Source organism: Miniopterus natalensis, chromosome 3 (genome assembly GCF_054644295.1).
Source record: "Miniopterus natalensis isolate mMinNat1 chromosome 3, mMinNat1.hap1, whole genome shotgun sequence".
In the NCBI taxonomy this organism is placed as follows: domain Eukaryota; kingdom Metazoa; phylum Chordata; class Mammalia; order Chiroptera; family Miniopteridae; genus Miniopterus; species Miniopterus natalensis.
The window spans coordinates 102,217,469-102,241,544 of record NC_142083.1 but is presented as its reverse complement, the minus strand read 5'-3'; the positions used below and the strand labels follow the sequence as shown (position 1 = coordinate 102,241,544).

At 46.3% G+C, this 24,076-nt stretch overlaps 1 protein-coding gene across 3 annotated transcripts in view; it reads left to right on the top strand.

The window, feature by feature from the left end:
- The first annotated feature begins 409 nt into the window (after positions 1-409).
- ARHGAP17 (Rho GTPase activating protein 17) overlaps positions 410-24,076 on the top strand; it is an 81,653-nt gene continuing 57,986 nt past the window's right edge. The window contains exon 1 of one of the 3 annotated variants that reach the window (XM_087815857.1): positions 410-508. In XM_087815857.1, the coding sequence (XP_087671983.1) occupies positions 456-508 (53 nt within the window). In that variant the 5' untranslated portion in view covers positions 410-455. The remainder of the gene's footprint in view (positions 509-24,076) is intronic. The other 2 variants (XM_087815856.1, XM_087815858.1) reach the window with 2 other exon arrangements.

The following is a 24,076-nucleotide window of genomic DNA, read 5'->3' as shown; positions in this document are numbered from 1 at the left end:
GACGCGGGTGCTTCGCTCGCCCCGGCCCCGCCCCCCCATTTAAGGGCATGAAACACACCGCCCGCCCCCCTTTCCCTCCCACCTTTCTGTTAGTGGTATAAGAAATGTAAGACAAAGAAGCTTCATCATTGCGCTGTGTGAGGGAGAAGAGAAACACCTGGGAAAAAGCCCCATCGCCCGCCGCCGCCGCGCTTCCGACGGGACCCAAGGGCCTCGTGGGCCGGGTCGGCGCCGCGCCGCGCAGGGCTTCCGGGGGCGGGCCCGGGGGGGCGGGCTTCCGGGGCGGGGCGCGCCGGGCCGGGCGGAAGCAGCTCGCGCCGGGCGGGCGGCGCCGCTGGAAGTGACGCGCGGGGGCGGGCCCAGGCTGGGAGTCGCCGCCGCCCGGCGGGGAAGCGATGTAGAAGCTGCAGCCCCACTGCCCGCGTCCCGCCGGCCGAGCCCGGCCCGCCGCCGCCATGAAGAAGCAGTTCAACCGCATGAAGCAGCTGGCCAACCAGACCGTGGGCAGGCGAGTGCGCGGCCCCGGGGCGCGGGGCGGGCGAGGGCGCGGGGCGGGCGGCTGCCCCGGTAGGGCCGCGCCTCCCCGGGGCCCTGCGGGCTCCGGCCCGGGGTCCGGGCCGGGGGCGCCGTGGGGCGCGCTCCCAGCCCTCCGCGGGCGCCGCGGGACGCCCTTCGCGGCGAGCGCGGGGCTCCCACGGGAACAAGGTCCCCGACGCGCGCCCCCCCGCCGGGCCAGCCTCACTGCGCCCCTCGGCAGCTCGGGGCTGTGTCTCCACACCGGGGCCCGCGGGCGCCGGAGGCCGCCCCTTGACATTCCCAAGTTGGGCACCGGGAGCAAAGCCGGAGGAAACGCCGTGCCTCGATTAAAAAAAACCAAAACCGTCTTAAAAAGCCTCTTTCTCACTTTGGATTTGGAAGCAGACACTTCTCAGTGTGTCTTTGGTTTTGCTTTTATGCCAGAAGAGCCTTGATTCTTAAAACAGCTCGTCTTTTGGCATAAAGACGGTGTTCCTGACGGCCACGCGTGTATTTCTTGTTAGTGACAGCTGAGGTGCAGTGTTACGCTGGTTTCAGGTGTGCGGCGGCGATTAGGTGCCTGCGCCCCGGGAGGTGCTGCCCCGTGCAGGGTGGCTTCAGTTGTTCTGAAGTAACCGAATAGGCCGGACTTGCAGGTGCCCGGGTGCTGGGGCAGGACCGGCTCGTGGTCCGTGGCTCGCGGAGCGTCCCCAGGCGACTGTCCTGCGTGGCGTCCCCGGGGCGGCTCTTTCAGGGTTTTCCAGGGTGTTGCTGTACTGTCCGATTTACTGTTTATTTTGTGATGAGTAGGAAAGTGTGAATTTTTCACAGCTTTTGATTTTTTTCCCTAACTGTTGACTAAGAGAGAGGGTTCATTTTGGCCAGAGCATGTGAGACACTTCTTTTTTTGTGTGTATGAAAATACTTTTACTTCCTCTTGAATTTTCCAAATTTGCTTTTCACTGTTTCATTTCCCTCAACTTTTTTGCTTAGGGTAGTTGCTCAGTTTTTTTGGTGCCCCGCCCTGTTATCTTGGTGTGCACTTTTCCTATTCCCCTAGCGAATCCCTGTCCCTGTGTGCCTGCTTTCCTGTTTGTAGGAAAATGGTAGCCGTGAGAAGGGAGGTGGACATAGCAGTAGTGAGGGCTGTTTCAACCAAGAATCTGTACACAGATTATAAGGTAACGGCTTGTAAGTATCCTACCCTTCCTAGTGTTGTCAGTAACATGCATTGTAAAATCAGTATTTAGTAAGCGTCATCCTGGCCTGTTGGTACACTGTGCAAGGCAAGTGATGCTTGCTCTTCAGTCCAGTTCGGGGCTTTTTAAAGCTGTGGAGCCATTCAGGGTCTCTGGCCTCTGCTTCCTCTGTGGCAGCTTCTCTCTTCACACTTGTAAATTCCAGCCATACTTTCCTGCTTTCAGTTTCTAGAGGAGGCCACCCTTTCTCACCAATTATCCTCTACCTGGAACTTTCTTCCGAAGCCTTTTCAACACACCTGCCCTACAGCCACTGCCGCCTGTTTGTTCTTTAGGTCTCCTGGTAAAGGTCTCTGCCCCTAGCGGGCTTCCCTGAGGCTCCAGCACAGACTGGCTGTTCCTCCTGGGTGCTTTCATAACTCCGTGTAGCACCTGTTTTTCTGTAATGTAATTGCCTCTTTACTTGTCCCTGTTCTGCATTAGACTGAAAGCCTTGAGAGGCCTTGCTATGTCTTTCCCTTTTGATTCCAGGTCCTGCTGTGCTCCCTGTCACAGGGTAGATACTCAACAAATATTGTTAATCTATTGTAGATCTAGTTCTTACTAGATTGCCCTGGTGCTGTGGGCCCAAGTATGGGAAAATGAGAACTGGATAGAGTCGATGGTGATTCATACTAGGACTATAATTCTGGCCCTGACCTTTGACTATTTGAAAATCTTAATTGCTAGATGCCAGTGGAAGCTACAGCCATTACAGAGCAATTACGGGTGTGGCAATTATGCACTCAAAGTTAAAACTTTTTACGGGGAAATCTATTGCTTTACTGCTTTTGATTTCCTAGATATATTTGTACTTTTTTCCACTTACGTAATTATAAAGGACTAGGGAGGAAAACATGAAGGCAGGAGAGAGCCTGGCATTGTTATTTTGTGAAAGCAGATGGTGGGTGGCCATCAGAGTCAGGATTCTGGGTGTATTGGGGTCAAGATGAAGTCTAGAAACCAAAGCCCCCCCCCCAACCATGTGTAAAATTATATGTGTGACTGACATGCCCACTGGGTTATCAATTCATAGAGTTTTGGGGGCATCTTGCAGTGAAGTATTCTCTTTCCAGACTTAGGGCCTTGTGAGTCCACAGTGAGGTTCCGTGGGTTGGACCTGTGGGAGGATTAGTAATGGCTGGAAGGAGTGAGTTCTCATGATGCAACTTGTTTACAGTGGTGGGTGCGTCTGTGTCAGAAGATGGTATGTGTATCACAGGGGCAAGGCTTCTGAGGTGGTCTCAGGACTGGGATGGCCCCAGGAAGAGAATTAGGATGGTTCCTTTAGTCTGCCTGCCTTTAGTTGATCCATCCATTCAACAGACATTTGTTGAGCCCAAACTGTGTGCTATAGTGCAAAATATTAAAGAATCAAAAGTGAAAACTACACAGTTTCTGCCCTGAAGGATCTCAATAGATTTGTGAGAGATAGATAGGCAAGCAAAAAATAATTATATACCATAAGATAAAAGTTTATAGAGGGATGGCTACTGCACAGAGCAAAACCCAGCTCTTACTGGGTGGAGAGGAGGTAACAAAAAATGGGAAAGAATTTGTGCAGAGCATCTGCCCCCCCATTTTCAAGCACGGTTTTCAAATTTTTCTTGTATTGATTAGGTTTCTGGTTGTAAGAAAAAACAAATGTCCTTTAGCAAAGATGAGAATTAATTGGCTCATATGTGACCAAAGAGTCCACAAAAGTAGGGTGGCTGCAGACTGGGCTGGATCTAGGGGCTCCTCTCTTTAGATAAGCTGTGTCCACAAGGAGACTCCCAGTCTTCCATCATCCTCAGTTCAAGTCCCAGGGGTATGGAGAATACTTTTCTCCCAGTCACTGTGGCCAGAGTCCCAGGACTAACTACGAATGTTTCTGACTGGGTCACATGACTTTCCCTGGAAATGGGAATGGAGTCAACCCCACTCAAATCACAGGGACTGAGTTGGGGAGCGCCAGGTCCCAGCAGAAGGGGAGGAGGTGCGCTGGTCCTGTAAACTATAGATGTCCTGTCACGTCTTTTGTAGTTCTGTTACAATGAAAGGTATTTTGTTTTTGAACATGCTTCGTGCAGGTAATCCAGTGAATACAGTGGTGATTTGGGGTGTTGATACCCTGAATCAAGGAAGGTGTACTCCGGGAGGAGGAACCTCAGGAGCATCTAGTGATGACGTAGAAGTGTCGAGGAGAAAAGAATTCAAGGGACTGACTAGGCGAGTTTATGATCTGATGAGCCTCTGGGAGGGAGTGTCTCAGCGATATCCGTAATGCTTTCCCAGAGAAGTTGTCTTCAGATAAGCCAAATCCCAAACTCAAATGCCTAGAGGGGACAAGCTGGTAAAATCAATGAGTGCCTTAGGCCAGGTGAGGCCTGGGAGGGAAGGGAGGACCTGAACGGGTACTTCCTGTCTCACCAAAGGGACATGGCAATTTTGGGAGTTTTGAGAAAAACCTGGAATTCGGGTTTTAATGAAAATCAAATGGCATTTAATGCAAATTAAACAACCAGTATGACACTGCATGGGGCTAAGCAAAATATCCAGAGCAGGATTTGGCCCGTGGGTCACCAGTTGGCAGTTCCTTGTCTAGAAGGATCTGGAAGTTAATGATCCCTGTTGTTATTTTTTTTGTCCTGTACCTATTACTACATTCTCAGTTCTTTGACTTTGTTAAAGAACTGCTCTTTCCTTTTCAGAAATCTTTAAAAGATCTGATAAGAATAATCATCAATATTTCTACAGTGGTTTAGTTGACTAGGTGCTGTACCAAATCCCTTGCTGTGGCCCCGCCTGCAGTGGCAGCATCTGTGTGAAGAAGGAAGAATGCCTTGTTACGTTCTGACAGCTCCTTAGTGACCGAGGCTTGGCATGGGTCGGGTCCAGGGCTTCTGACTGGATCCCGTGTGCTTCCGACTGCAGACATTGAGCTGCCTTTTCCCCGGGGAAGGATTAATGTTTACTAAATGTCTTTGGTGCTTATTAAGCTGCAGAGCTAGGTGCTTTGCATAAATTATCTCCCTGTAATCTTAAGCAACTCTAAGGGGTGACGTTATTTATTCCCAATTTGATGATGAGGAAGCCAGAACTCAAGGAGACTAGAAAATGACAGAGCTGGGAGTTTGAACCCAGGTTTCTGATTCCGAGGCAGCTATAAATCCATACTTCATGTGAGCACCCGTTACATGAGAAACCCCTTATTCAAGTTATGAGTGACGCTTCTATAAAATCCTGGATGCTAAGAGTTGGATGTTGCTCTAGTGACTCTTACCAGGTATGGTTTAACCCCCCCACACACCAGGGGAAAGGTCTGGAGACATTTTTGATTGTCATGGCTTGGTTTTTGGGGGGCTGCCACTGGCATCTAGTGGGTGGAGGCCAGGGATGCATTGAACATCTTACAGTGCTTGGGACTGCCTCACAACACGTCATGATCTGGTCCCAAATGCCAAGAATGCTGAGATTGGGAAGCCCTGGTCTAGTCCTTCCAGGTTCTGGGTATGTGAATTTTCAAATCAAAGGTTCACACTGTTTGCTTGCAGGGCATAGCTGTGTTCTGCCTGTCTATCCAGTATATATGCATGTATTTTTATAATCATTGACCTGTAATTAAAAATTCAGAGTTTTCACACAAAAACCTGGAATTTTGGCTTCTTGGAAGACCTGACAATACCTGACATTTTCCTATGTTGAGTAACAGCTGGCCCATCTGGCCAGGCACTAGCCATCTAGCTCTCCCCAGTCCCTACCCGGCCTGTCCTAATCCTATTACATTCCTTGCCAACCACTCCCTGATTACAAAATATGACCTTCTCCAGGAAAAGAGGCAGTTCCTCCTGAAATAGCCTGTTCCATAGGGGCAGCAGGAATTCTCAGATGCTGAGTCAAAATGCATCTTTACCTGTGCATCCCAGAGCACTCCTCTGGGGCCAGGATGAACCAACCTCATCTCTTCCGTGACAGCCCTTCCTGTGTCTAATATCACAAGCCATCTCCTGACTTCAGTAACATTTTTCATCCCTCACTCTGCTGTTTTGTTTTACTCCCAAGGATTTCCTCTGCCATTTTTAGGGGAGCTCTGAACAGTGTTTCTGAGAAAGGGGGTAGCTGTGGTCGGCTTTATTCTGAGGGCATTCCATTCATTCTCTGCACAGAGCAGGGTGAAAAGAGATCTGATATCTTTGCGGCTTCTTCTGAATCGGATCTCCCATGGTCTCACGTTCTTTACGTATTGTGAACCCCAGACTATGACAAATCCTAGAGCGCCGCATTGCTCACGGAAAAGAAATGAGCCCTGAAAGCATGTGGTAATACAGCATCACTTTTGTATGAGAAGCAGCATGTTCTAATATGGAGTTACTTCATGGCTGCAGTTCCCTGGCTGTATGCAGCATACTCCCTGAAGGTCAGCATTTTGGTGTAATGTCCCAGGGTCAGCATGAGCACCACCCATTCTCAGACTACAGATGTTTTGTGTATATCATTCTATTTCTGTTTCTCAAAGGTAGGTAGATGCCATACTAGTTAGTCAAGTATAAATAAATTTAATTAGAAATATCACACTTCTGTTTCATGTGTATAAGTAAATTTTTTTTTTTTTAAATTTATCTTTATTGTTGAAAGCATTACAGGTGTCCCATTTTTTCCCCCCAGTTGACCCCCTCCCCCTCGCTCCCATCTCCTCCTCAGGCCTTCACCGCATCATTGTCTCTGTCCATAGGTTATACATATATGCATATAACTTCTTTGGTTAATCTCTTCCCATCCTCCACCCCCCTTCCCTCTTCCTTCTGAAATATGATCATCTGTTACATGCGTCAGTGTCTCTGGGTCTGTTTAGTCCATCAGATTCTTTTGTTCGTTAGCTTCTTGTTAAAGAAGACCCTTCAACATTTCCTGTAGTGCTGGTCTGGTGGTGATGAACTCCTTTAGCTTTTCCTTGTCTGAGAAGCTCTTTATCTGACCTTCAATTCTAAATGATAGCTTTGCTGGGTAGAGTAATCTTGGTTGTAGTTCCATGTTTTTCATCACTTTGAATATTTCTTGCCACTCCCTTCTGGCCTGCAACATTTCTGTTGAGAAATCAGCTGACAGTGGTATGGGTGCTCCCTTGTATGTAATTAACTGCTTTTCTCTTGCTGCTTTTAAGATTCTCTCTTTGTCTTTAACCTTTGGTATTTTAATTATGATGTGTCTTGTGAGCCTCTTTGGGTTCCTCTTGTTTGGGACCCTCTGTGCTTCCTGGACTTGTAAGTCTATTTCTTTCTTTTTTTTTTTTCTTCAAAACACATCTTTATTGACTTCAGAGAGAGGAAAGGAGAGGGAGAGAGAGAGACAGAAACATCAATGATGAGAGAGTCACTGGTCGAGCCCACAACCCAGGCATGTGCCCTGACTGGGAATCGAACCCCGATCGCCTGGATCCCAGGTTGACACTAAACCGCTGAGCCACTCCCGGCCGGGCTGTAAGTCTATTTCTTTCCCCAGGTAGGGGAAGTTTTCTGTCATTTTTTTCAAACAGGTTTTCAACTTCTTGCTCTCTTTCCTCTCCTTCTGGTACCCCAATAATACGAATGTTGGGTCTCTTGAAGTTGTCCCAGAGGTTCTTTATGCTATCTTCATATTTCTGGATTCTTTTTTCTTTTTGCTCTTCTGGTTGGGTGTTTTTTGTTTCTTCATGTTCCAAATTGCTGGTTTGATTCTCAGCGTCCTCTACTCTACTTTTGATTCCCTATAAATTATTATTCATTTCAGTTCGTGTAGCCTTCATTTCAAATTGGTACTTTTTATGTCATCGATTTTCTCAATTATTTTTGTCATACTCTTACTATTATCCTTGAGCATCCTTATAACCATTATTCTGAACTCTTGTCTGTTAGCTTGCTTGGATTTATTTCATTTAGTTCCTTTTCTAGAGATTTCTTCTATTTCCTTTGTGAAATGTTTCTTTGCCTCTGCATTTTGGCTGCTTCCTGGTGTTTGTTTCTATGTATTAGGTAGAGCTGCTATGTCTCCTGGAATTGGTAGAGTGGCTTTGTGTAGTAGGTGTCCTGTAGGGTCCAGTGGCTCAGCCTTCCCAGTCACCTGAGCTGGGCCTTCTAGGTGCTCCCTGTGTGGGCTGTGTGGACTTTCCTATTGTAGTTGAGCCTTGGTTGCTGTTGGTGTCACTGGGAGGAACTGACTCCCCGGCCAGTCAGCTGTGAGAACCAGCTGCAACTACAGCCGGACAGCTGCTGTGCTAGAAACACCCCTAGGGAGCAGGATTTACTTCCATGAAGCTTTAGTGTTCACCAAGTGTGCCCCTTGAATGTCACTCGTGGATGTGGTAGGGTTGTAATCCAGCATTGTCGTGTCTGACCACTAGGTGCACTGTCTCTGAGGCCTCCTGGGAGGTGCCAAGTCAGCCTCTGCCAGTGCCTTGCCCAGGGCCACCCAGCATGAGCTACACAGCAAACTATAGTTGGCTGCTACTTGTGCTGGGCTTGGCGTTGTTCAGGAGAGGCCAAGCTATGAGCCAATGCAGGCTGCCGCTAGTGCCAGGCCTGGGGCCACTTATCAAGCCATATGGGGCATGCTGAGGCCACTTGCTGCTTGTTTGAGAGGTTTTAGGAAAGTCCTAAGAATGAGGCTTGAGAGGCCATTTACATAGAAAAGCCACTGGGAATGGCCTGGATGAGCTGCAGGTGGGGAGGGGCGCCCAGGAATCACGGGGCGGGGCCAGAGGTGTGAGTCAGGTGCTGGCGATTCAAATATGGCGCTTGCCTGCCTGCTGTGTGCGGGGAGGACTCGCCAAAAGAGCAACGGCCTCTGCCAGCTCTTCTGCCTGGTAGGAAGCCGCCCCTCCAGCTCTCGCCCGGATTTCAGGCAGTTTATTTCCTCCCCGACTGTCCCAGGTTCCTTTCAAGCTGCTGCCTGGTGATGGGCTCAGAGGGAGCACATCTGAGTGAGTCCGCGCGCGCGGGCCCTTCAAGAGGAAAGCCTGGGGCTCCTGCAGCCTCCTCAGCCCTCAGTGACAGCCCTCGCTGGTTTCACAGCCCGGAGTTGTGGGGACGTTTCTTTCTGGCCTTGGAGCCCTGGGCTGGGGGCCTGCTGTTGGGCTGGGACCCTCACTCTGGGAAACCCCCACTGCCGAGATTCCCTCCCGGGTTTACCCTGAGGCACCGGGTGTGGGCCCTCAGCCTCATCTCCAGCATCCAGCCCCGCCCCGCCCCCATCTCCGCCCCTCCTACCGCTCTCCATGCTCCTTCAGTTCCCTGGTTGTAGGGCTTCTGTTCAGCCAGATCAGGAGGGTCTGAATGATGGTGGTTCTGTATTTTAGTTGTAATTTTGATGTGGTTGCCGGAGGCAGCAGGTGCAGCTGTTACCTATACCGCCATCTTGTTTTCCCTCTACGTGTATATTTTCTTAAATGTAGATACTTAAAGTACAATAGGCCACAGTGTGTTACCCAGAATCCTTGGGGCTAGATGAATTTCAGAATTCAGACTTGTCAGATTTTAGAAAAGTAGTGTCCACATGCTATCATATATTTCCAGCAGGATCTGGGGCAGCAACACTTAATCAAACTTGTTAATATTTATGTAGTGAAATGTATGAGTGTATTTCACACTAAATGAAATACATAAAGATTATAAATAGCTTCGTGTTTGTTCATGCCAAGTTTTGTGGCCAAATGAGTTACAGAAAACCTTGCTTTTTTAGATTGCAAAATAGTACTTAAAGAAGTGTGGTCCTGTTTCACTTGTAGTATTGTTCCTGTTTAAAGTCTGAAACTTTTTTTACTTTAAATAATGTTTCCCACACTCCAAAAACTTGGAAACCACAGTTATGTTTTGTAAGCAAAAGTCACAAACTCAAATGAAATTAATAAGCTGAGTGGGAGGTAAGTGTCAGACCATAGGGAGTGGTGAGGACTGTGGTAAGTTAGCGAGTGCATGTGCATTTAAAGGAGACAGTTCCTCTCAGCTCTAGCCACTTGTTACCATTTTTAATAATATTCCAGAATGTTGACTCCTGTGTGAAGCTTCTTGATATTTCAATATTATCAGTGAAAAGGGGGAATAAAAACCTACTGTGTAGGTTAAAACACATTTGCAAGCTTGATCTGGCCTTAGGATGCCTGCTTTGACCTCTAGTTTAGAGTCTCATTCTTGTGATATGTGAAATTGGACAGTAGTGTTTGGTGATGAACTTCTTGAGATGGGGATGGGACATTTGTTTTATCATTATTCATCATACTTTCCATGTATGTTATATATTTTTTGAGTGCAAAATATTTCATAATCTCCTGGCTGGCGTGCCTCAGTGATTGAGCATGAACCCATGAAACAGGAGGTCACAGTTTGATTCCTGGTCAGGGCACATGCCTGGGTTGCCGACTCGATCCCCAGTAGGGGGCATGCAGGAGGCTATTGATCAATGACTCTCATGATTGATGTTTCTATTGCTCTCTCCCTCTTCCTTCCTCTCTCTGAAATCAATAAAAACATTTTTAAAAAGTATTTCATAATAAAAATAGAGCATAAAACAGTTGATATTTTAGAATTGCTTTATTTTCTAGCGTTTTTTTTTGTTTTGTGTTTTTAGTTTTCTAAAACGAGTGGGAAGTTTTCTTTTTTCATCTATGAGTTTGAAACTTGAAAGTTATTTATCTTGGAAAAGGGAATGAAAGCTCCAAGTTAAAATAGGAGCCTCTTTTTTAAAAGTCTGAGCTTATTATTTGCATTGGCTACTTCTTTTTGATTAATCAGTCCTAAGATGTTTCTCCCTTCCTCCCCTTTCCCACAGTTCTTGTTAGGTGTCGTCTTTATCAAAGATACTTTTGGGTCTAGTAGTCAACTTGATCTCTCCTTTAATGTTTCATTAGCATTTCTTCTCTAGTTTCTCAGTGTTCTTCCTCATGGGTTAGCCTAATTTCTACTCCATAGAGAGTTTAAATCATAAATTATAGACTAAACAGGTGCTCAAATGAGTACAAATATTTACATGAGTAAATAAATATTTAGATGGCACAGAAATTTTTCTAAACCACTACCAGCTACCTGTCACCTGTCAGTGTGAACATTTATAAATCTACCAGCTTGGATTTCACCTGGTCATCAGATCCTTTCAGAGGCAGTACTGGAGTGGCCACTTGAACCCATGCCCAGCTGTACCTTGGGGAAATACACCAGAGTATTTCTCCTTCCTAGATATGGTGAGTGCTCAGATCAAGGGAGCATGGGCACAGGACTGAGATCTCTGAGGTGTGCTTGGGGTCCAGGGAAGGCTTCCCTGACATGTGACACTGGAGCAGCCTTGATAACAGCCAGGTGGAGGTGTGGCTGATGGAGCATTCAGTGAGCGAAGAAAAATACTTAAGGGAAACCTCGCACACTGAAAATTTCATCCTTTAACTTAATATTTTTGGTAAATAAATTGGAAAAAGACAACCGTATTTGAGTCTTAACAGCAGCAAAACTATCCAACACTTGTTTTCAAATTCATTAGGTAGTGCTGGCCATGTGTAGATCTCCATGTCCTCAAGTTCAGAGGGACTGTGGTGTTTGCATTCACAAGTTCCTGGGTGTGTTTCCATCCAATAGAAGGAGCAAGTTGTTCTTCAAAGCTTTAAAAAGTTTTGTCCTGACCTGTGTGGCTCAGTTGGTTGGATGTCGTCCTGTGCACCAAAGGGTTGCCATACCTATACCCGGTGAGGCCACAAGCCTGGGTTGCAGGCTCGATCCTTGGGGGGGGGCGGGGAGACGACGATTGATGTTATGTTCTCACGTCAAGGTTTCTCGCACTCCCTTTTCCTTCTTCTCTTTCTAAAAATATATTAAAAATTTTTAAAGTTTTAAAAACTGGCATAGTCAGTTTCTTTGCCTAGTATAAAATGATGGCCATCTTTCCTGATAACAGTTTTATTGTACATTGAAAATTTATTGAGGTATCATTTCTCACAGTGTAGTGTTTAATTTTCATTACACTTGTTCATCTCTTATAGCCTTTCAGTGTTCTCACTGCTTTTGCATTTTCTGAACATGCTAGGATTAATAATATTCCCCGTACAGATGGCAGGACTCAAGTACATGACCACCCGTGACCGTGAACACCAGCTTTTGGAGACAGGTAATATTGATTGGCTTTTGCTGTCATCTGTAGAAGACCATTATTAAAAAAAGCTTCTGTTCCATTTTGGGGGAGATCATGGTTTGAGGACTACTGCCATAGAGTTTGGGGGTCCTTATAGACAGAAGATTGAGAAAATGAAGTTAGTGCTTTAGGAAGACAACTCCTGTGGCAGGTGGAGGTGGGGTTGTGGAGGAAGGGAGAGAGGAGGTGACAGGGGCCTAGTTAGTTGTAGTGGGCTGAGGAAGAGGTGACGACAGCTGGAGCTAAGACAGTGTGGCCTTGCAGATTAGGTTGAGTAGTTTTTACCACCATAGTGTTGGACAAAGAAGAGCGGGAAGAGCTGAGGAGATTCTGGTTCTTGTTGGTGTCATTTACTGGACTAGGTAACAGTAATTCTCCACTCTTCCTTTGTTTCGTAAGGCTTTTCTTAAACACAATTTCTTGCACCGACTTTTTTGCCGGGCTTTCTCTCCTGCAGATGTGTGACTTTGGGGGTGTGCGCACCAGTGCCAGGCTGTGGGTCTGGAACACATTTTAAAAGTGGTTGGGCTGGTCCCCTTCAACTGTCCTTTTTCAGTTATTCTCTCCAATTTTTGTATAAAAGTGAATTTTGGTACCACTTCTTTTCTAGTTCCTAGAAAAATTCAGTTAGGAATTTGATTGGTTTGGAGCTCATTCATTCAAATAATATTTATTGGGGTGCCTGCTATGGGCTAGGACCGAAGATATAAAAATAACTAAACCCCAGGAATCATGGTCTGGTAAATTTGTGAATTAAACCGTGGGGAGGACTGATGATGCCTTTGCAACGTGAGCATGGCACATCTCCTTTCATGTGATTTCACGTGCATCCGAAGGATTTTGTTGTTGAGAATTAGGCCTAATTAGTTTTGCTGGTAAACATGGATGATGTTAATGTTTGTATATATACTTATTTACTTTATACCTTATTTAGCTACAGTTGATAATTTTGTTACTTCTTTGGCTTTTCTACGTGTATATATTATCTATGTTATGCTTCATTTTCTCCTTATTTATTTCAATGATTTCTTTTTCAACTCTTATTTAATTGGTTAGACTCTCCAATATAATATGTAGCTGTATAATTGTTTATAGCAACACTGTATAAAGGGCGTGTAATTGTACCCCTATTGAGCATTCCAGAATCACAATGAGGAATGTCTGTCCTGCTAAAAACGCAAATGTCCTAATATGAATGGATCCCATTGGAAATCTACAAGCATGCTTCCTCACTTTTTTTGAAGCACACACCTTTTGATATGTCTGATATTTGAGCCTTTATTGTGTCTTAGTCATAAGATTGGCAGGTGATCTTAAAGGCAGAGTGCTGAATTTGTAGGAGTCCAAGTGCCTGGAGAAAACAATTGCACTGCCCTTGACTGAGGAAGGAATTGGAAGAGAACTTTGAGAAACGGTGAGAGGAATGGCGGTATGTTAACACAACCTCTGAAGAGGTGGTTGGCAGTCCCTGAGCAGTGGACGTAATTACATGCACGTGTGATCTTAGAGCAGTGTTCAGGAATGGAAACCTTGCTGCTGGGGAATTAGATGGAGGCTCTGACAGTGCTCTTCCTAGAAAATTCATCTGCATGCATGTTTGCACAGCCTCGTGGACTTCATAGCTTCCTCCAGCCTGTGCACAACACAGGGTAGGACAGCCCACCTGTGGGTGCCACTCAAGAAGTCTGCTAGCATGTGGACAGATGCTTAGCTACGGCTCCCATCACTGAACTGGTCTCTAGAGAAAAATTCTTTATAGATGTACACCTCACATGTCTGCTTGTATGTGTGGTTCTGCTAGGCTCCAAAACACATGCATCCGTGTGAGACCCTTCCGCCCAAAAGCAGGAATCTGGTGCTTTCAATGAGGAGACTTGATCACATCAGACGACTTCCCCTTAATCAGCCTGGGGGGGGTGGGCGATTAGTTAATTCAGTTGTGATTTTTAAAATATTTTTTTTTTTTTATTGATTTCCGAGAGAGGAAGGGAGAGAGAGAAACATCAATGATGAGAGTCATTGATCAGCTGCTTCCTGCATGCCCCCTGCTGGTGTTCGAGCCTGAAACTCAGGCATGTACTGAGACTGGGAATCGAACCTCGATCTCCCGGGTCATAGGTCGATGTTCCAACTGCTGAGCCACGCCCAGCTGGGCAATTCAGTTGTGATGTTAAAACTTTCAGATGTGAGCTTTAAAAAAATGGAAACTGCTTTAGGCCAGTGGGGTGTAGTAAAGGGTATGCTGGGCTCCGTGTGAAAGCTGAGACCCCTCTGTGCTGTTTGCCAGTTCTCTCTGACCATGGCTGAGTCCCCCACCCCTGCTGTGCTTCCACACCCATAACTCGGTTCCTGGTACCACGGAACCAGCCTGGTATGTGGGAGGAGCTAGCTTGTGATGAGGAGGCATCATGAGAGTCAGGAAAATCATCAGGTTAGATACTCCCTCACCAGTAAGGCCAAAAGAAACTGCAAACAGATGAGTTTCATATGTAAAAATTAAAACCGTAAAATAGAGGAAAATATGGAAAGTATTTCATGCTCTGGCATAAAAGTGCAGAGAATGAGCAATAAAAGATAACCTAGATTTATCCACATAACAACTAAATGCATAATTAAAATCATGATGAGTGATGAACTGGAAACAGTTGAGAACGGCTACACAGAGGATTAGTTTTTTTTTAAAAAATATGTCTTTATTGATTTCAGAGAGAGGAAGGGAGAGGGAGAGAGAGAGAGAAACATCAGTGATGAGAGGGTCATTGATCAGCTGCCTCCTACACGCCTCCAACTGGGGATTCAGTCCCACAACCTGGCCATGTGCCCTGACCTGGAATCAAACCTCGATCTCCTGGATCCTAGGTCACTGCTCAACCGCTGAGCCACGCTGATCGGGATTAGTATTCTTAATGTAGAAAGTTCTCATCAGTTCAAAGAACTACACTGCACGGAGCAAATACTACTAGCAGAAAGTATTTCTGCAAATACTGCAAGACAGGTGATTAGTAAGTAGATGAGACCTCAAAATTGCAAGCAGCTGAATATGCTCAAAGCGTGGAGACTTTTCACTTATCAGATGGGCAGAGTTAAATGATGATGTTCCTGCCTCGAGAGAGGTGAGAGGCGGGTATGATCACTGCTGGGGGGTGTAAACTGGCACTCTTCCAGAAAGACCTTCACCTGGTGTTTTAAGAACCACTTCTAAAATCAGCCTGAATTCTCTGTCCCATCTCTTACCCTTTCAGATTCCTCTTTCCCACATAGTTTCTCCTGCTCTGTTCAGTCCCCTTTCGTCTGTGACCTCAGTCGGTCGGTCAGTCTCTGGTTGACATCACTCTCAGAGTTCTGTCCAGCTGGCCCTCTTCTGTCACCTGTTCTGCAGAACAACAGCCTGACTCACTTGTCAGTTTGGCTTCACCCCTATACCTGGGGTGTAGGTGTGGCCTGGAGAGAGCACCCAATTTCGAAGGTTAGTACCGCCAAAACTTTGCAGCCTCCAAGCTCAGCTGGCTTTTACTGCTGCTTCCAGTCCTTGGCGGGTCTCCCATTCCCTTTTCCTGAGTGCTTCTGCCAGACTTTTACTTTCCTCAGACCTGCTCCACCCTGCTTGACACACCCACTCGCCTCATTTCCCGAGAAAACTGGATACTGCCCCTTTTCCCAGTCCCTGCCAGTCCTCATGGCCATCGTGGCTTCCAGTTTGTCAGCCCCCCCCCCCCCCCCCCCCCCCCAGTGCCAGTGTCCTGGGGCTCTCCTTCACCTTCCCGTCTGCTCAGCATTGTCAGCCTCCCTCCCTCCACTGGCTCTCTCTGCTCAGCCGCTCCTCACGCTCGGGCTTCCTCGGCTTCTCTCTTCACGTGGCTTTGCTTCTCCCTTCCCATCAGCAGCCCTCCTCACTTTCCTGTCCAGTCAGTGCCTGGTCCTTGCTTCACTGACACCACAGCCTCAGCCTCTGCCCTTCCTGCCCTCCCTGGGGACTCCTCCTTTGTTCCCAGAAGAGCTCTAGCTCTTCATCCATTGTGCTCCCAGTGCTCCTGTCTTTAGTCTTCACCTTACCTGCAGAACTTGCCTTCTGATGAGCCCCCAACCCATGTCTGCCACTGCTGCTCAGGGTAGGGTGCCTCTGACTCCCTGGGCATCTCCGCCCGAGCAGGGAGTGGGCGGTCGGCAGGCCCTCAGCTCAGCCTTCCAGAGCTGACCTCGCTGACACCCTCAGATCCTCCAGGTGAAGAGACTTACTGTCATCAGTCACTCGAGTTGGACACTTGGTGACCCTCCTGGGCTCTTCTTTCTCTTGTCCCACCACACCGCGTCACTGAGTGCTCTGCTCGTTGTAGCTTAGTAACAACTCGGTGTCCCCCTCCGCTCCCTGCTGCTTTCCTCCTTGGCAGGTGGGCTCTCCCTCCCCCTCTCTCACTTGGGTCTCATACTTGCCAGTCTCTTAATGTCCTCCTAAGCATCCCTGACCTCCACACATCTTCCACACTGTTGCCAGAAAGACCCCCTCCCCAAGTAATTGTCATGGCAGCTTACACTTATTTGGGTGCTTACTGGGTGCCAGGCACTCTTCCAGGTGCCATCAAAACCGGTCCTGCCCCCTTTTTTCCAGGTGAGAAAACAGGCACATCTGAGCTCACAGAGCTAGTAAGTCTGTCTTACCTACCATGTCACAACAAAAGCCGCATTCTGAGCTTTCTAGCAGTCACTTAGCACATTGCATATATTCTCTTCTTTAATCCTCCCAACTCTACAAATTAGAAACTCTAGCCCGTCCGTGCATGGCTCAGCAGTTGAGCGTTGACCTAGGATCCAGGCGGTCGGGGTTCGATTCCCGGTCAGGGCACATGCCCCGGTTGCGGGCTCGATCAGTGACTCATCATTGATGTTTCTCTCTCTCTCTCCCCCTCTCCTTTCCTCCCTCTGAAACCAATAAAGATATATTTAAAAAAAAAAAAGAAAAAAGAAACTCTTAACATCTCCAATTTTACAGGTGAGGAAACACACAGAGCTGTTAAGTAACCTGCTCATAGTTACACCGCTTTTAGATGGAGTGGGCTTTGAGCCCCAACAACATTACTCCAGCCTCTTACTCTCGTCAGTCCACCCACCTGCAAGGGGATGGGGCCTTCTGAACTCGAACTCTTATGGGTTTTCTCCTGTTCTGCTTCAGGACTGTGGATGAAGGAGATACGCATGTATAAGCTGTTCTTGCTAATAAAGAGCATTTGTGATGATAAGAAAAGACCAGCATCCTCTTTGACCCACATCCAGATATGATGAAGTGCGAGCTTGCCCTGTAGTGCAGTAGAAATTTCTTTGCCTCTTTAAAATGCTCCAGCTGGCCCTGGCCGTTTTGACTCGGTGGTTAGAGTGTTGACCCTTGAACTGAAGGGTCCCAGGTTTAATTCCGGTCAAGGGCACGTGCCTCGGTTGCAGGCTGGGTCCCCAATCGAGATCGGCATGCAGGAGACAGCCAGTCGGTGTGTCTCTCTCACATTTTTTTTTTTCTCCCTCTCTCTCTCCCCCTCTCTCCCTCCTTTCCACTTGCTCTGAAAAGCAATGGGAAAAATATCCTCGGGTGAGGATTTAAAAATAAGTAAAATGCTCCATCTGACCACTCCCCCTCCTGCCTCTGTATTGATGGGTTTTATAGTTTGGAATTTTTGATAACTTCTTAGGAACACAACTAGCATAATATGTGACAGCACAGGATCGCACTGCTGTCTCGCCATCAGCTCCTGAGATTCTCCGTAGTGGGGAGATTCTCTGATGAGGGAGGAACTGAGGACATTGTGGTAGATGGTTCGGTTTAAGATGGTTGACTGGACACCTGCGCTTATTCCACCCCCACCCACATTAATATCCATTTAAATGTTAGAAAAGCATGTTTAAAAAGTCTTGGAAATAAAAAAATGTGGTGCAGAAAGCCATTCAGAAAAAGCTGTATTAAGGAAAAACTCTGCCAGTAAGTACTGCAAGTGCCGTTTTCTTCGTTCATTTATTGTTGAAGGCAGGACAACAGACTGTAAGGAAAACCTTCAGAAAGGCTATTTCATCCCTTTAACAAAATAGAGTAGCAGGCTACTCAGAAAAAGACACAGAGCTCTTGGAAATTAAAAATATATAATACTGTTGCCAATTAATAAAAAGTTTCAGGGGGACTAGAAAGAAAGTAAAGCAAGTTCTGTATTCTTTCATTTTCCAGGATAGAGGACTCCCCAGATTTACATCATTAGGAATAGCCCAGCACAGCGAAGAAGAGTCTTTCCTAGGTCGGCACAAAATCAGGGGGACCCTTTCTCTCGCTCCAGGTCTCCTGTCCTGTTACTTAAATACATTACGTCAGTGATTTTCAACCGGTGACTGCCAGAATCTTTAAAAACTGACCTCTTTTTCCTGAGGTTGTAAAATTTAAAAATGACAACAGCCAGCAAATACAACAGTAGCCATCAGGTGTGAGTGAATCAAAAGCATACCTATTTTTTGTCAGGTTAGCAAAAAATATATTTTAGGTGTGCCGCAGAATTTTAGTAATTCTTTTATGTCCCGTGAGACAAAAAAGGTTGAAAATCACTGCATTAGTTGATCTTCACCCAGAAAGGCTGCCACCTCTGTGCCTCTGGTAACCATAAGATTCTTTCTGTTAACCGAGTGGTTCTTAACTAGAGGCAGTTTTGAAGGCCCCCCCCCCCCACTTGATTTGGCAGTCCTCCAGACATTTTTGGTTGTCATCACTGGGGTGACCCAAATGTCATTATGGAGTGCCAAGGTTGAGAAATAGTCAGCTCTAGCAGACTTGCAGCCCAGACATCCTTTATCTCCCAAGACCTCATAGACATAGAAGTTAAAATCGGCCGTCTTCCTTATGTTTAACTAGCCTAATACTTTACTAGAAAGTAGATAAAATCTCAAACTCTTTATTGTGCCAAATCTGCCTGCACAGTGAAATTTAAAGTGTGACATGGAGAGTGACATTTAGTGGGACAGAAAATGTCCCTAGTTAGAATGATTGGAACATCTTTCTGCCACTCTGCCACCGTGTCTGTCTGGCTCTCTTTCCCAGGGACTTTAGTGCAGTCCCACAACCCTTCTTTGAGCAGGGCCGCAGCAGCCGTGACTAATCCAAGTTGTCATGGGAAGTAAAGCATTTGCCACCTTTCCCTAAGATGTGTCCACACCCCAGACTGGTTCAGTATAGACGTGCTATGCCTCGGTTTTTCCATTTCTGGCCCGCTCCCCACCACAGTATTGTGGTGAGATCTTTAGCGGGTGAAACTCCTTTCAACTCTTTCTCTCCAAAAATATCTTTTGCCTTCATCTTTGTGGGATATTTTCATTTGATGTAGAATTGTTGGTTGGCTGTTTTTTCTTTCAGCACTTTAAAGATATCATTCCATTGTTGTCTGGTCTCCTGTCTCTGATGACAAGCCAGCCATCATTAGGACTGCTGCTCCCCTGTATGTGAAATACTTTTTCTGTCCCCCTCTCCCACTTTCTGCTTTCAGTATTTTCTTTTTATGTTTGGCTTTTAGCAGTTTGACCTTGATGATCTTAGGTGTGTTTTTTGTGTGTGTTTATCCTGTGTAGAAGTCTCTCAGCTTGGGTCAGTGGGTGGGTATTGGTCATTAATTTTGGGAACTTCTCAGCCGTTGTTCACATTCTCTCTCTTCTCTCTGGCGCTCTAATTACACGTATGACATACAGACAAACTTCAGTTCTCAAACGTCTCCCATATTAAACAATTTGCTTCTCAGCCTGACAACCCAAATATGCCTGTATAATCAGTCACTCGTCTCAGGTGACAAAGGAGAGAATGTGCGAGTATGAGTCAGTTTATCACCATTAACATCTCAGGAAATTGTGCTGTGAATATTCTCATGTGTGTTTTCTTTTTTGCTGCTTATTATTAAATTTTCTTTTTTTTGCTGTACATTTTATTTCCTTTTCAAATGTTTGTTTATATTTCACATCCTTTTTGTTTTTAAAGTGTTTATAAATTAAACAGTACATTAGACATGTGCTGTATATAAGAAAGGTTAAAACAGAATCATTTTGGAGTCTGGAACTGATTCGTTCAATTTACATGATTTCTAATGGCAGAAAATGCTTTGGTTTTCAAACTGCCTTCTGGAACAAATTAAGTTCGAGAACAGAGGTTCCACTGAGACTCTTTGATGGTGCCCCACAAATCCTGGATACTTAGTTCCAGTTTCTTTCCTTTTATATTTTAGTCTAGATAATTTGTTTCAATTTCCAAAACTCTCCTGAAACCCCTGTAGTCATGCATTTGGTCCACATTTTTCACTAGGTCCTTGAACATATTTTATCATAGTTGCTTTAAAGTCCCTGCAAGATAATTTCAACATCTTTCCTCTCTTTGGATCTAGTTCTGCTGACTGCATTCTGTCTTGAAAAGGCATTATGTTCTCTGTTGTTTTTTGCCCCCTGTGGCAAGTGTTGATTGAACTTGAGCTGTGTGTAGAAACTGAGTGATATTCTGTTTGTCTGCCAGGCCGCCTGTGTGAGGGCTCACGGCGGCCTAGTCTATTGTGTGTGAGGCTGGACCTCTTCTTACTTTTGATACCTTCAGTTCACTGCCGGCTTCCATTTCTTTGAGGTGGGATTCAGACTTCCCTTTGGCAGGTCCGTTTATCTCAGTTCTCCTGCCTGACCCTCCCACTTTGTAATAGGACATGTGACTGCATCAAGAGAGCTTTTCTCAGCCCCGTCCCTTCCCTGTGGCTGAGGACCACTTTCCGCTACGCATGCTAAGGTGCTGAGTCCTGCAGGGTTGCCCTCAGTTTCCCTGCTTTGCCCGCAGACTTCAGCAGGCCCCATGCTCCTGAGCTGGGTCAGGGTTCAGGGTTCTTCCCAGACAGACCACCTGTGTCTGTTCTTCTGAGGCTCTCTCTTACCTTTGTCCTCACTGCCTCAGCGCAGCCTCCTGCCAGCCAACATCCACGCTTCTAACTCCAGCTCATCTGTTAGGTCTCGGAAGCCGTCATCAGTTTCAGAAAACCTTCCTGCTATTCTGGGTCTGCATTGTGCCCTCCCGTCATCTCTGTAACCTTGGGCAAGTTAATTAACTCCTTTGTGCCTAGGTTTCTCATCTCTAAAATGGGTATAATAATAGCATCGGTCTTCTAGCTATTGTTAGGATTAAGTGAGTTAATATATATAAAGCCCCTGAACACAGAAGTTAACAGGATCTCTGGAGCCAAATGTCTCAGATACAGAGCCTAGCTGTGGAGCCTGGGCAAGTCACTGGATTTCTCTGTGCTTCGGTTTCCGTCTGGAACATGGAGACAAGAATACACACCCCACGGAGTTATTGTGAACTTTAAAGGAATTTATTCTTGCCGACTGGGAACAGTGCAAGCACATGCTGTGAGCTCAGTAAATGTTAACTGGAGTGCTGATGACGCCAGCCCCCTCCCCCCAGAGGGCCCGTGCGACCCTCGGAGCTCTCACTGCACTGAGTATAAGCACTATTTTCCTTGACATCCCTCGAGCTCTGTCAGAGCAGTGCCACATCTCTCACTCGTGATGGCTAACGAAGGAAACCCAGCACCTAGTTCTTCAGTGACTGGCCTAGTGAACGGTTGGTGGCGAAGCAGTCCTGGCAGCAGCCCTGAGCTCAGGGGTGGCTGCACGCTGCACTCACTGATTTCATTACTCTGAGCGTCCTTTTGAGTCAAAGCCGAGATCTAAAAAGGTTGATTGTCTGTTTTGAGTCATCTGCAGCATCTTTCCAACCACCAAGCTCTGGTGTGGGAACACTTTTCTCTGGCCTTTAGAAAAGGGCAAGTGGCGATTTATGGTTCTCCACCCGGCATCCACCCAGCACTCTTACAGCAGCCTCACCTGTTTTCCAGGAGAGTATTTCCCCCTTCGTTTTGTGCACCACACTCACCGTGGCACTTTCTGGCTACGTCTGTGTTGTGTGTTCCTTGTAGAAACTGAGAGGGTCCACACTTACCCAATTTCTCAGCATGATAGCTTTTTAAGAATAGGTGATGCTTATTGTTGTTTATAGAGATACAATCCTACATTTGCAAAAGCACAGTTTTAAGGTTTTAAAATATTCTTGTTTGCTGTTTTATTGTGGACTTTTAAAAGCTGCATGAGATTGTTGATGTAGCTATAAAAGTGAGGTGCAGAAAGGTCCAGGGATGTATTTTTAGATCGTTGGTTAGTTTGCAGTGAAGCTAGGACCAGCATCTAGCATGAAAATTAATTAAGACTCAACCTTGGTCATTGATCTTGAAATTGCTCTCATTCTGAGGGTCCAAAGACTTTGTATATATTCTATTTAATGGATGCCTGCCTCAGTTTCCACATCCACGAGATAGGGGTAATAACAGTTACCCCATAAGAGTACATGTAGTAAAGTATATGAAAGTACTTTCATAAAAGAAAAGATTGTACAAATACAAAGTATTACTTAAATCTCTTTAATGTAGTGTTGGAAGTTTAGTGATTAAATAGGTTATGATTCATGAATTATCTTTCGACAAGAGATAATTTATATATTTAATGTATTTTAATATATTTTAATATAATAATCCTTATTTTATATATTTTTTGAGCTTCCAAAAGTGTTCTAAGTTGATAGTTTATAACCAGTGATTCTGCCTAGTTCTGTTAAAATAGTGGTATGTCATTATTGGCCAGGATCAAGTTCTGAGTCTGTGTTTTTATCTGTCCCATGGATAGCTGCAGGGCCCCTCCTCCCCCAAGTATTCTCCCTGTCTCCATTCTGCACTCTGCTACCAGAACTGTCATTCCGAAGTTCAAATCTGAATTTTAGATTTGTCTCTCCATTGTCAAGAAACCATCAGTGTCTCCCCATTGCCCCCTAGTTCTTAGCAGGGAACACCTTTTCAGCCAGGTCCCATGCCCCCCATTCTGTGCCTCAGTGCAGGACCCTCTCCAGATCCCCTCCCCTGATCCCCTCCCCTGTGCTCTTTGAATGTGTCTGTCTTATCTGAGATCTGCTTGGGCTGCTTCCCTATGCAGCCGTTTCTGGCCACACAGCCCATCGCTCTTGACTCTGTGCTCCCAGAACTCTGAAGAAGCTGGTTGTTTACATTCTGCCCTTCCCATCAGCTCCCCAAGGGTGCGACTTTGGTGCATTTCCCTCCTTTCCTTCCTCCCCAGTTCTTGACATTCAGTGAGAGCTACATGAGTGCTGGCTGAATGAATGGAGATGTAAATATATTGCAGCAGGTCCATCCTGAGGTGGTTTCTCTCTGGAGTTCTTTAGATCCCTGTGAATGCACACCCGAGAACTGCCAGTACTGCCATTTTACAGCCTTATCACTGGTATTGTGAACACAGCCGCATAAGACTTTGATCCTTGGATGCAGGGTTTTGCCCACTCACCACATATTCGGTGTTTAAGTTTCTGTGTATTGTGTGCCTGTGATTCTCTCTGGTGGCGTCCAGCCCTTGCAACACAGCGTTATCACAACCAGCCCTTTGTTTTAAGTGAGCTGCCTGCCCTTCTCCTGCTCCTGCTCCTGCTCCTGCTCCTGCTTGGAGTTTGGCACAGCCTCTTGTCTTTGTGAGTTCTGGGCTCCACGTAACTTCTTCCAGAAGAAGCTAGAACTGCTTGAGTCACTGCGGAAAGGTCACTCTGAGATAAGACTTGCTGCGTGGGATTTGTCTGACGGTGGTGATTTGTTGTCATTCTCAGAATAGCGAATGGCCATGAACCCTCACCAAGTGCCAGGGACCCCGATAGATGGGGTAAATGAGGTAACTGCTGGTTCTAAGCAGATACTCTGTGGTGGTGTTAGCATCTAGAGTAGCATAGGATCACTCCACAGTGGAGGGGTCAGACTCACATGTGTGGTTCACTAGGCGACAGCACTGGACTCAGGCCTGTCCAGCTCCAGAGCCCTAGCTCCTTGCTTCTACCATGCACTCTCTCCTTAGTCTTTGCCAAAAATGAAACCGAGAATCTGGAACCCATCAGCCTCTTATCACTCAGCTTGCTCAGCCTAGACGGCAAGACAAGCCCAGCTATGAGTCATCCACCTGAAACCACATTCTAGGCAGTCTTGACCTAAAGAAGGGCACGTACTGCCTGTCCTACAGGAACCTTCAGACAGTCTGTGCTCTGCCCACCACTTACTGCTAGTCCCCCTTTCTACCTGTTCTGGTAGCTACTCCGCCACTTGCAGCTCTCAGTA